Here is a 12,374-nt window from a genome sequence, read left to right as displayed (position 1 = left end):
AATAGCTTATAGCATACAAAAATATGCAATCGCAATGCATGGTGTTCATACAGTGGTCTTCTTCTTTGCCTTGTTTTATTAGACTGATAGATGAAACTAAACGTGTTAATGCTGCGTAGCATGTGTTAGACGATTCAAAAACAATGGTGATAGAAAGCACGGGCGTTTTACATGACATTCTGTTCCCTTGTAGTGTAGTAACAAGCTTGTTTGTGAATTTTAAAAAATATCTCTTATTGGCACTGAGATTACATTTGGGATGTCAGATCTAATGTTATTGCCAGATCTCGGGTCGTTCACATACGCGATTATACCCCAGGGTTGGAAAGCGTTTATAGAAATTGCCAGAACGGGCCTTACCAGAGGTGATACTTGAGACTAAAAGAAGTGATTCTCATGGTCCTCTCAGCACCCACACATTGATTCAGTTAGGACAGAAGGTGGGCTCACGGGTGGGGGTAGTGCAGGCTCAGGGCAGACCAGAACAGCTGGTACAAGTGCTCGCCAGGCCTAATTCTCCATATGTGATCTGGCTGCAGACATTTGGCTTGTTGCCACACACGTGAGGGAGAAGCGGCTGGACGTGGAGTGGTAGAGGGATTCAAGGATGGAGGAACAGAGACATGTAGGTCTGTTCCCAGAGTCCGGTATCATGCATGCTCAGATCAGCTATTTGGGTCTTCGGTTCCGTTACATTATTTTGCCAAACGTAGCCTGTCTATATCATATACACTATGACATATTGCAGTACAGATAGTGTTGGGAGGACCAGACAGTCTGTATGAATGCAAACTAGCTATGTTCTTCTTATGGTACTGTGTGTGAAGCTCTGGAATACTCGATTCTGGCTGGTCAGATGTGACATTCTGAGGCCTGTTATTCAAACAATGTATGATAAAACTAATAACAGACGCTCACTGTATGTTTACTCTTTATTAACAGGCATACTGTGTCTTAAAATCCATTGTGCACACAAATCTAATTCACTCTTAGTTAAGCAAAGCACTTTATCCAGCTGTGTTCATGCTAAAATAATTTTAGTGACCATTTGTTTACAAAACAAATACAAAATCCATTTGTTATTCCATTGAGTCATTGGTCATCAATGGCATCTCTGTGACCTGCTGCAGATGATAATATAAAGGGTTTACTGCCTCCTAGTGGTAACGTGTGATATTGTGCATTTTATTTATATAACGTTCTTTTCTCTTTTTGCAGGGAGGATGCACAGGGTCTTCATGTGGAGGATGCGACTGCAGTGGAATTAAGGGGTCAAAGGTGAGTATTTTTTACTATTATTTGTACAATAAAGATTATGACAAAGCATGTATGCTATTTTCCCTGCTTCATCTTATTCATATTGAATAATCTCTTTAACAACCACCGAGTCTGTCAGACACCTTTAATGACTTTTAATCATTTATTAAATTAAGATATATTTATAAATTAAGGTATATTTTTATAAACTAATATGTATTTAAATGCTTTAAATATATAGATTTTGATATCAGATGTAAATGTATTTAGAATAGGCCTTGGCCCCTTTTCAGTGCACTGGTTAAGTCCATGAGCCTTATTGCGTCCACCTTATCAGCCTGAGGGGTCAACATTCACAGAGGGTGATTATCAATGTCTGGGGGAAGTGAAAGTTTGGGGTGTGGGGTCCCAGGAGGTGTAATTTAGGGAAGGCGACATATTGGTGTAGGGATCAAGCAGAAGTAGGATTTGGAGGTTGCAATAATGGGGGAAATGTTGGTTAAGGTCCTTGTTAGAAAACATGTATTCTCATGTTTTAATACTCTCTACACAAAAAGATTTAGGTCACTTGAGTTCATTTTTTTTATCTCACATGGAAGAGTCTGTTACGCCATCTAGTGGTGATGCTATGGTAACATCAAAGATTCCTTTACAAGGTCAGGTGATGTGCAGAGAATGATTATGGGGGTAAATACATGTATTATAGTATATAAATATTTAGCTCAGTTGAAACAACAGGATATTCAACTAGAAAATGTATTTTAAATTAAAGGAGCAAGGTGTTACTTTTTGATAAAAGTCAACTAGAATAATATCAGTAAATATGGTAAATATCTCTATATGAATCCTCTTTTGTTTTTCTTCATTAGGGTGAGAGAGGGCTCCCAGGTCTGCCTGGTATGGTGGGATTTCCTGGATTACAAGGTTACGAGGGTCCCCCAGGGCCAATGGGACCAAAGGTACAGCATACTAAGAGCATCTTTTCAGCCCATAGGTGTCACTTTGGTTAACAGCATGTTGATGGCCAGACATTTTTTAAATATTGCTATCTGAGAATGCTTCATTTTACAATTCCACAAAACACATCGGTTCAAGCAGCTTTACAGGGAATCATACTGCAGTGTTTATAGTTCTTTCAATACTGTTATGTTTTCTCACAGGGGTCCGGAGGCGAGCTAGGTACCCCAGGATTGAAAGGAAACAGAGTTAGTGTTTTATTTCATGTTTAGGTATACAATTTAATTCGGATGTATAGATTTAGTTTGAATCATTTTTCTTTAACAGGGCCCACCTGGTGTGGCTGGTTTCCCTGGTCGTCCAGGTATTCCAGTAAGTTGAGGTTCTTTTTTAAGAATAGTGATAGTCAATAAACAATGGTTTTAGAGAGGTACAGTAAATCAGCATTGTAACATCTGCTAATGTTTCTGCATTAGGGTCTTCCAGGTCAAGAAGGTGCACCAGGACCTGCAGGAATCCCAGGATGTAATGGAACGAAGGTACAAATTGTTATGGGGTGATTCTTGTGAGACTTGTGTTTAAGTAATAATTCAATTCACACGATGGATTTGTTTTGTGGTTTGCAGGGGGAGCGTGGTTTTGATGGAATTCCAGGTGTTAACGGACTACAGGGACCACCAGTAGGAAAATTGTTTTAAATCATGTCATATGTTTCTAATATGTCAAATGTATGTCCGTGGTTAGTCTATTGTGACACTATACAGATGTATATTATATCTGCAATAACTGACTGATGAATTTCTTTTTAAATCAGGGTCTTCCAGGTTTGCAGGGAATGAAGGTATGTAACCCATCCATAAAAATATAACCAATACAGGTGTTCAGTTACCTGCATTTTACAGTTGCTTATCCATAACGTTTTACCATCGACATATTTCTTTATTCATGAAATTTAGAAAATTATTTATGATTTTAATATGTCTGCATTGATATTTCACTCTCACAGGGAGACTCAGGTGGTATTATCGGAGGACCCATTCCTCAGAAAGGAGACAGGGGCTTCCCAGGACTTCCAGGTTCACCTGTAAGCATTTAGGAGTTGAAACTGTTTGTTAAATTTGAAAATGTTCACTTTTAAATACATAATTGATAAATGTTGTAGGCTGTTGTTTGATAAGCTGTTGTAATGTTCAGATTTTCTTTTTTTTAGGGACCACCTGGTTTTCCAGGACCACCAGGGCCAATTGCCCCCCCTGGACCAGAGGGACCCTCTGTAAGTCTCTGTGTTTATTAAAATAATAGGACAATTAAACAATTGTTTACACCATGCTCTACAGAAGCTCGGGAACATCTTTGCTAACATAGCATGGATATTTTGATTTGAAATGTTCATTACGTACTCTTTGGTTTTTGATTTGAAGTTGGTATCTTTTATATCTAGCTTTTGTTATGTTCAACATCTACAAATATTCTTAAATCTTAAATCAGTAAACTAACCAAAACATTCTATTAACAATTGTGTAACGGATTCCTATGCATATATTTATTTTTGTTATATTTTACATTTTGAAGGGAAGGCCTGGTATTCCTGGTCAAAAGGGAGAGCCGGTAAATGTTTTATTGAACCTGTTTAAATCTTTGAACACACATTTAGGCAATGTTGGTGTCTAGAACTGACCAATGTTGCTTGTTTTTGATGCAGGGTGACAAGCTGAAATTTCAAGGGGAGAAAGGAGACAGGGTGAGGCTGGGAAACATTTTGACACATACTTTCATTCGCTCGTAATGCATCTGTCAATCATGCATTAGACATGACATGTGGTGGTAACAATTTTGCTTGAGTTGTGAAACCTGCGATACCTACAGTATATCAAACACTAAAGTCATATGACTAGACCACATATTTAGCTATATTCTGTACTGTATGTGTGTTTCATACAAAGGTTACTTGTCGACTAAATGAATTCCGAACAGTAATTGTTTTAAAGATCAAGAAAAACACATTAAGTTAAATGAATGGTACGCTGTTAAACACAAAGGTGCTACAAAATGTTTTTCACAGAGATGCCACAGAAGAACCACTTTTTGTTTTTCCCCCAAAAATTTCTGATTTTAGTAGTCTGAAGAATCTTTTTCCTCTACGAAGAACATTTTGTAAAACAAACACTGGTCCAGAAACACTTCCGGTTCATTTTCTTATATTACTTTTTATTAATAGCTAATTAAATCTTTAAGAAATTTCTATAGCATTTGATTTGGTTATCAATGTTTCGTAAGTGAGTATTGTGTGTTTAAACGGGTCATATGACACGGCTAAAATGAATATTATCACTTGTTTCAGATGTAATTCAATCTGTGTACACGATTTAAGGTTTAAAAACGCCCTATTGTCCACATACTGTGCATGTTTGTATCTTCTCTTTTCTCTTCTCTTTTTTACAAAAGTCATCGCTCTGAAAAGTGAGGTGTGCTATGATTGGCCAGTTAACCAGTGCGTAGTGATTGGTCGAATACTGCATTTTCAAACATGAAAATGTTACGCCTCTTACCATATTTGGAGCATCAGGTTATACATTAGTCAAATCATACCACAAACTGATGTAGGTTAGTGGGGGTGTGGTTACACGAGGTGTTTCATGCAGGTCTGGGTGAGCATTCGCTTTTAGATGGAATGTATCTTTTGTTCTGACATTTTAATTTGAGCAATTTTAGTTTGTGATTACATAGTGTCATATTTATTTCCATTCTTCTTTTAAGGGAGATAGAGGTTTACAAGGTCCCCCTGGTCCACCTGGAAAGCATGATGAAGTTTCAGGGTCAGAAGTGATAACATATATTCCTGGACCACGGGTATGATGTTATAATATTCCTACGATTCATTCTGGTGTGTAACAGTTAACCAGTATTGACAATTACCGTGGAATTAATAACTGTGACATTACCTCTACAGGTACAAAACATAAAATGATTTAGGGTACATAATTGTACCCTACTGTTTACGATTGAACTCCATGTAAACAAATTCTCAACGAAGGCACATTTTCCCATGTTTTGAATGTTTTCTAGGGTGAAGGAGGCTTGAAAGGAGATAAAGGAGAAAACGTAAGTAGTACCACAGAATAAGTCACATATGTGTAAATAATGTCAAACAACAACTGTGTACAGATTCATTTTTATGTAATGCTACTAGATCCATTGATATTTACATCTTATGTGTAAACAAACCTGTACCCATTTGCACAAAGGCGACTTGCGTATCACATCTATCAGGAATCAAAGGTGAACAGGGACCACAAGGATCTCCGGTAAGTTACCGATGGTAATTTAGTAAATTATGCCGTTATGCTCTAATGGCGAAATTGATGCTTTTTACTCAAATTCATTACCAATTTCCAACACAGTGTATTTTGAGGCATAATGAAACAACATGTTATGGTCAATTATATAATTTTTCTTATTTATTTGATCAAAATGATCACTTCCATGGTTTTGTTGGGGCCCTATTACAGTAGCTCATATGAGCCTTCATTTGATGTTTTCTAGGGGAAACCAGGAAAAGATGGACTGAATGGAGAAAAGGTAGAATACAGTGTTTTTGGCCAAATGACTACTGCATCTCAATGCAAAACTGTCAGCTGTTTTTCATCTGTTGTTATAATTTTTCATCATGATTTTCATTTACTCTCAACACAGTGCATGTGTTATTTTGTATGTTTGTTTTTGATAGGGAGAAAGGGGCTTTGATGGTTTTCCTGGAATTGATGGCGGAAAGGTAAATACAGTAATCTTGAATAAGCAAAAAGCACTATGACTAAAATTACTTTTGTCTGACTAAACTATGACTTTTGTTCATGTAAGGGTGACAAAGGAGAAAGAGGACTGCCAGGTTATGTAAGTACTACGATTTCTATAAGTTTATAAAAAGATTATTCTGTAAGATAAGTATAAGAGTATACTTTAAAGTGAATATTTAAGAATATAATAGTGAAATAATAAAACAATAAATTCTCCAATGCTGTTCAACACGTGCCATTGACCGAAAAGCTCAACAGTGTGAAACACACTGCAAAAACAAGACCATTGACTTGGTGTTTTACGACCTTGAGAAAAATCCTATGGACCAGTGATTGTAGTAATTATTTTAAAGGGTAATGGTCGTCCTGGGCCCCCTGGTCCTCCTGGTCTTCCCGGAGCAGAAGGAGAGAGAGGTGAACTTACACAACAATATTCCCTGTATACAGCTGTTTCGATGCTTTTCTAAGATGATTCACTAGATTGGACCACCATGTTCCGAAAAACTCCCATTTTGAACAATATACAGTTATATAGTCACATTTTGAAGTCTGTTTATGTATTCAGTTGTTTTCTTTGTGTAAGGTTACCCTGGGGAGCGTGGAACTATTGGTGCCCCAGGTGAGTGTGGCACAGTATATAATATACAGTATTAAGATTTCTGGCTTTTTTTCAACCTATTGTTAGGTCAAAAAGTGACAGCCCCCATTGTTGAGTTAAATGAATTCAAAAACTTTTAGATTTGACCCAACCATGGGTTGAAACAACCCAACATAGGATCAATTATAACCCAATGGATAGGCCTGTTGTTTTTTGACCCAGCCATGGATTTGAGACAAACCAGCATTTTTTTACAGTGTTGGGTTATGTGCAATTATGTGAGTATAATTTAAAAGTCACCCCTTATTTCTCTCACATACATGGACGGCTGCAGGCAGATATATTGAAGGCCCCCCTGGACCTCCTGGCTTCCCTGGAGAGATTGGTCAAGCGGGAGACAAAGGCGCTGACGGTCAATCTCTCAGAGGAGAAAATGGAGCTGATGGACCTCCTGGACCACCTGGACCCCCAGGAGAGATCAGTAAGACTACTTCAGATATGAGTAACATTTTCTTGCTGTGGTAATAAACATTACTTGTTAACATCTTGACAAAAAAAGACTTAGCATGTTGTACTAGAAAGCGTCAATGATGCAGATACATTTCAATGAGGGAAGGGTGGTTAATTTGATTGGACATTTCAGCTTGTTACCAGCATTTTAATTTAATTTTAGATGGAGATTGTAATATTGATAAAGGACCCATAGGTCCTCCTGGCCCCGCAGGATTGCAGGGGGAAGAGGGACAAAAAGGTAAGGCGTTCCACGGTTCATTGATTTGTTCATTAATTCAGTCATTTAGACATGCATTTATTCATTTATTCAGTGCTGATTTGTTGTCCTACAAAGTTGTTCATAATTCCTGCTTTATCAGGTGATCAAGGCGAGACATGCACTGCTTGCACAGCTGTCGAGGTCCAAGGATTACCTGGCCCCCCAGGGCCAAAGGGTCCGCAAGGTGAGAAGAAATGATCGTGGCTTCGTATGTTGAGGTGTCCTAAAGCCTGTGTTTCTGTTTGAATGAACACTGAGAGGCCGTTTACACAACACCATTTTCAACTGTAACTTTTTGTGCGTTTTGATTGTTCATTTATGACAACAGTGCTTTGGGGAACGCAAACATTTGAAAACGGGTCTCAAAGTGCAAGTTTTTGAAAACGCTGCTGTTATCATCTCCTTGTATACTGCAAGACGGAACTTCCTGAAAACGATGACATGTTTACTGGCGCAACACAATATGGCAGCCTCTGGTCCTCTGTGCTGGTGCTGCTGGACATATGTATTAACGTTTCTCCTGCTGCAAAGTGGATTTACTGTACCACTATGGCCAGCAGAAACACATTATTTACATTCTTCAGACAAACACACATTTATGTCAACCAAGTGTATTAAAAGCACTTTTGGGGTGCAGGCATCAAAACGCAACATTGCCATCCAATGGCCTGGCATGCAAAATATTCAGTTTTATTTGTTTTCCCGGATCAGTATATAGCAGACTGTTTGGACACTACTGTTGTGTGTACATGAAACTTTTCAAAAAACGCAAAAGAAAAACCTTTTCATTTTTCATCTTTTAAAACATACTTGAGTTGTTATGTGTTGTCCATACTTATGCATCATACTGGATGCGTTTATTTTAGGTTTTCCTGGAACAGCGGGGAGTAAAGGAGAGAAGGGTATACCAGGACCTTCTGGCCCTCCTGGAATTCGGGTATGAACATTTGCCATTGTTATTGAGCAAAATGTAGAAATGATTCTGCTAATGGCGCGACATCTATCAGTTTCAAACGATCTCCAATATCCACCGTTTATATAACATTCTTCACGGAAATGCAGTAAACAAATAAAAAGAAAATTCGCTGAATTTGGCGAATGCAGTGCTCTCTCTCTCTTGCTCCAGCTGGTTGACGTGTGCGCATGCTCCTTCTCTCACTCTCCCTGGTTGACGCGTAGCATTTTACAATTTAAACAAGTCAGAATGCATGATACACCGTTGCACATCCCCTTTAAGAGACATGTTCTGGAAATGTTCCTGCCAATATTACTACAGTTTTTTTTATTCTGGCATTAGCTTGCATTCACTCAGAATTTTCTGAAATCAAACCTTAGTGTAATTGTAGCTTAAGAGATACATGAAGACTACTCTGCACTTTTTCACTACTATTTAATCTTGGAGTCTTGGAGAAACACTCGAGTTAAAAAGAGACCTCATGGGATTATTTGCATTCGTGCATTTGGTAGACATTTTCTTTAGAAGTAACTTAGTGTGCATTCAAGTTATAAAATAAATATGTATCAGAATATTTATTAATCTTGTGAATGCTTTATCTAAATGCTGTCTACTAATGATGTTCAGAATCTAACCAAATTGAAACCAGACATATCTTTGTTTTTTAGGGTAAGGATGGCTCTCCAGGTTTAATGGGTGCCCCTGGTGCTCACGGCGAGCCTGGTGATATATATGTTGCGCCGGGGCTGAAAGGAGATAAGGGTTACCCTGGTACAACAGGAGAAAGAGGGTTTCCAGGCATTGATGGTATCCCAGGAAATGATGGACGACCTGGCCAACCTGGTCCCAAAGGAGAGCCTGTAAGTGCAATTCATAATGGAAATGATGGACCTGACAATAACAATAAGTGACAAATATTGCAAATGCTTGCTTAATAGCATAGTATGCTCTGTAATGTTAATTAAGGCACACGAATCGACCTTTTTCTGATGTTCAGGCTAGATTTGGTATAAAGGGTGAACGTGGCCATGACGGAGATCCAGGTGTACCTGGTCTCTCAGGTGAGAGAGGTCCCCCAGGTCTTCCGGGAATTGGTCAACCAGGTGAACCTGGTGAAAAAGGCACTCCAGGGTTTACAGGTACATCAGGAAGGCCAGGACCACCAGGTGTGTAACTGAATAACATTTACTTACGCACTGCCTATTACTACCATGCTTTCTGATAAAACCATAATCCCAAATACTGTATCTTGTAGGACGTAAAGGTGAACCTGGTCAATTTATAAGTCTACCTGGACCTCAGGGTTCCCCGGGGCCTCGGGGAGAGACAGGCAGACCTGGTCTTCAAGGTAAATTCCAAAATCTTGAAAACGTGTGACTAGGGTTTTGCATTATACCAGTAGTAAAAAATAAACGTAGTACCGGAATATGTAATATTCCAAATTCTAGGCCTATATCATCTTTTTGGTAATTGATACATTGATGTTCTGTCATTATGGGATGTGTTACCAGTGTTTTAAATACTATTACCAAGTTATTTGATTCTGGAACTCTATCTATATTCAAGTGTGACCTGTACTATACTTGAAAAGTGCATAGCTGTGAGACAAACTAGTTGGTGACAGCTTTACCAAATTGTCCCTCAGGTGATAGAGGTCCACTAGGTGAACCTGGGCTTCCAGGATTTCCAGGAGTAAAGGGTGATCCTGGGCTGCAAGGAATTGGCTCTCCAGGTCCTCCGGGTCCAAAAGGTAAATTATAGGTGCAAAATTGTAACGGTCAGAATATGTTGGAAGATGAGGAAATGGAAATACTTTTAACAGAGAAACAGTCCTGCTGCCTGAGATGCTGTTTCTATATAATTTAAACACATATATAAGTAGCCTATATCAGTTACTAGTAGAACACCATATGCAATAACTATACAGTGCTCCATACTGGGACTAAATGGTCGCATTTTGCGACAGGGCATGCATTTCTTACAAGTACTCGCGTGTAATTAAAATGTTGAATTTCTTCATGTTGTTATTTGATGTGTAAAGACCAGTAGAATGTGAGCCAGCCACGATTGCAGGCTGTGTGTGATAGTCAACTGCACGCCAGTGTGCAGGTCACTCACATGTCACTATTTCCCGCTGCTGCAGACGTGCATAATCCAGGGCGTCATTGACAAGTTTACACACACACACACACACACACACACACACACACACACAACATGAGCGCATTACTACAAGTCACTGTGACGGCTTTCTTGAGCCCCAGAACGATTTTATATTTGAGATGTTTAAAACAAAACTAACCACGGAAGGGAAACAACTTGTAAACAAACGACAAGGACAATTTCTGTTGGTTCAAATGATTTCAGATGACAGTCTCTCCATTTAGCACCAATCAATAACAAAGCTTCTCTGTAGTCTCTGCCTCTTTTTAAATAAGCAGAAAAAAATCTGCTGTCATCAAGTAACGTATTTGTCAGTATGAATAATAAAGTTATTTTGGGGGAAAGTGTGAATAATTGCATGGCAGTGCTTGGCAAAAAAATTTTGTTGGCCGTTTTTGTTTTTGGTAGATGTACATGTTTGCCTGTCCAAATACATGCATGAATAATCATCAAAGGATGTTTCTCTAACGTCTTTCTTTTGATCTCAACCATGTGATTTTTCATTTGTTAGGGTATTCTGGGATTCCAGGAGCCGCTGGCCTTCCGGGAGAGCCTGGTCAGCCAGGTCAGGATGGCTTCCCTGGTCGTTCAGGGACACCTGGGCAAAAAGTATGCATGTCATTTACATTTTTGATCACATATAATCGTAAAACTGTTTAGCAAAACGTACATACACAATATAAGCATTGTATACATCTTTCTAATGTAAAGTGAGAACAGATTTTTTTTAAATCTTATTGAAATGTCATATAAATTAGTTCAATAATAGTGTTAATATTTTTTATTGACTTTAAACTGTGTATTTTAGGGTGAACCCGGCAGGGGTCTTCCAGGTCCTAAAGGTTCCATAGGTCAGAAAGGAGTGTCAGGATTTCCAGGAGAGAAGGGTAATCCTGGAATGCCAGGTGTTCCTGGAAATGAAGGACATACAGGTTCACCTGGGCCTCAGGGAATAAAAGGTACTTGTACCCACTTCATTTGTGGCCATCATTCTTGTTTTTTCTAGCTATATCTACATTTATTTGTTCAAAGATGCAACTAATGATCAGAAAAATCGTGAAGGTTGATGAGTGTACACATTGGAATTTTGAGGGTACAACAGGAAAATGTCCTGTTGAACATTTTTAATTAATAGCAGATGTGAGTTCACAAAACTTTGCCAAAGCAAGTTGATCTTAAACTTATTGGAGCACCATGATGACAGGTTCTAGACAACAACCAGTTAGACTGGAAATAAAATAAATAGCAACAAATAAGATAGAAAACCCAACCAAACATTAGAGGACTGACAATTTGAAACAATTAAATGTCCAGATGTTGTTGAGCAGAATATTACAGATCTAAATGATCTATCAAACACTACCCCAGGGTTGCTGAGATGACCTGGATGGTGTTTATGTTTAAAGGGGTCATATGGCGCAAATACGTGTTTTTCTGTGTCTTTAGTGTGTTATAAGTTGCCCATGTATGTATTAGACACGCAAAATTGCAATAATTAAAGTGTGGAAAGAAAGATGCATTCTATCTAAATGCGAATGCTCACCCAGACCTGCCTGTAATGCCTCATGTAACCACACCCTATAAATCTATGTGTATATATGTATAATTGCATCACATCTTAAACAAATTATAATATTAGTTTTAGCCATGTCATATGACCCTTTAAAAGCCTTTGACAGTGACGTTTTGCTGAATCGCTGGTATACTGGAATAACGTGGATCCCTATCTGTCTTTTAAAAGATCAAAAAAACATTTTAGTAGAACTCAAACAAATTAAGTGCAGAATTTGTGATGCAAAGTGTTTTCGGACACTCTGGGAGAGTAGTCTGCAATCCGTGTTACATATTGTCACTGTAGAGAGGTTCATTCTGGGGTAT

The 12,374-nt window shown here is 38.4% G+C and overlaps 1 protein-coding gene across 1 annotated transcript in view; it reads left to right on the top strand.

The window, feature by feature from the left end:
• Positions 1-12,374, top strand: part of col4a1 (collagen, type IV, alpha 1) — a 43,601-nt gene that overhangs the window by 19,177 nt on the left and 12,050 nt on the right. Inside the window, exons 2-30 of the mRNA XM_079464604.1 lie at positions 1,219-1,278; positions 2,127-2,216; positions 2,418-2,462; positions 2,542-2,586; positions 2,691-2,753; positions 2,841-2,894; positions 3,029-3,055; positions 3,221-3,298; positions 3,425-3,487; positions 3,787-3,822; positions 3,917-3,955; positions 4,972-5,064; positions 5,281-5,316; positions 5,460-5,519; positions 5,758-5,793; positions 5,942-5,986; positions 6,073-6,105; positions 6,362-6,422; positions 6,592-6,627; positions 6,941-7,087; positions 7,280-7,357; positions 7,479-7,562; positions 8,245-8,315; positions 9,002-9,193; positions 9,331-9,499; positions 9,589-9,681; positions 9,979-10,083; positions 11,008-11,105; positions 11,305-11,455. Of these exons, the coding sequence (XP_079320730.1) occupies positions 1,219-1,278; positions 2,127-2,216; positions 2,418-2,462; positions 2,542-2,586; positions 2,691-2,753; positions 2,841-2,894; positions 3,029-3,055; positions 3,221-3,298; positions 3,425-3,487; positions 3,787-3,822; positions 3,917-3,955; positions 4,972-5,064; positions 5,281-5,316; positions 5,460-5,519; positions 5,758-5,793; positions 5,942-5,986; positions 6,073-6,105; positions 6,362-6,422; positions 6,592-6,627; positions 6,941-7,087; positions 7,280-7,357; positions 7,479-7,562; positions 8,245-8,315; positions 9,002-9,193; positions 9,331-9,499; positions 9,589-9,681; positions 9,979-10,083; positions 11,008-11,105; positions 11,305-11,455 (2,188 nt within the window). The remainder of the gene's footprint in view (positions 1-1,218; positions 1,279-2,126; positions 2,217-2,417; positions 2,463-2,541; positions 2,587-2,690; positions 2,754-2,840; positions 2,895-3,028; positions 3,056-3,220; positions 3,299-3,424; positions 3,488-3,786; positions 3,823-3,916; positions 3,956-4,971; positions 5,065-5,280; positions 5,317-5,459; positions 5,520-5,757; positions 5,794-5,941; positions 5,987-6,072; positions 6,106-6,361; positions 6,423-6,591; positions 6,628-6,940; positions 7,088-7,279; positions 7,358-7,478; positions 7,563-8,244; positions 8,316-9,001; positions 9,194-9,330; positions 9,500-9,588; positions 9,682-9,978; positions 10,084-11,007; positions 11,106-11,304; positions 11,456-12,374) is intronic.

This window comes from Barbatula barbatula, assembly GCF_947034865.1.
Source record: "Barbatula barbatula genome assembly, chromosome: 9".
NCBI classification, from domain to species: domain Eukaryota; kingdom Metazoa; phylum Chordata; class Actinopteri; order Cypriniformes; family Nemacheilidae; genus Barbatula; species Barbatula barbatula.
The sequence above is the reverse complement of the archived record's forward strand: the minus strand, read 5'-3'. Positions and strand labels throughout refer to the sequence as shown.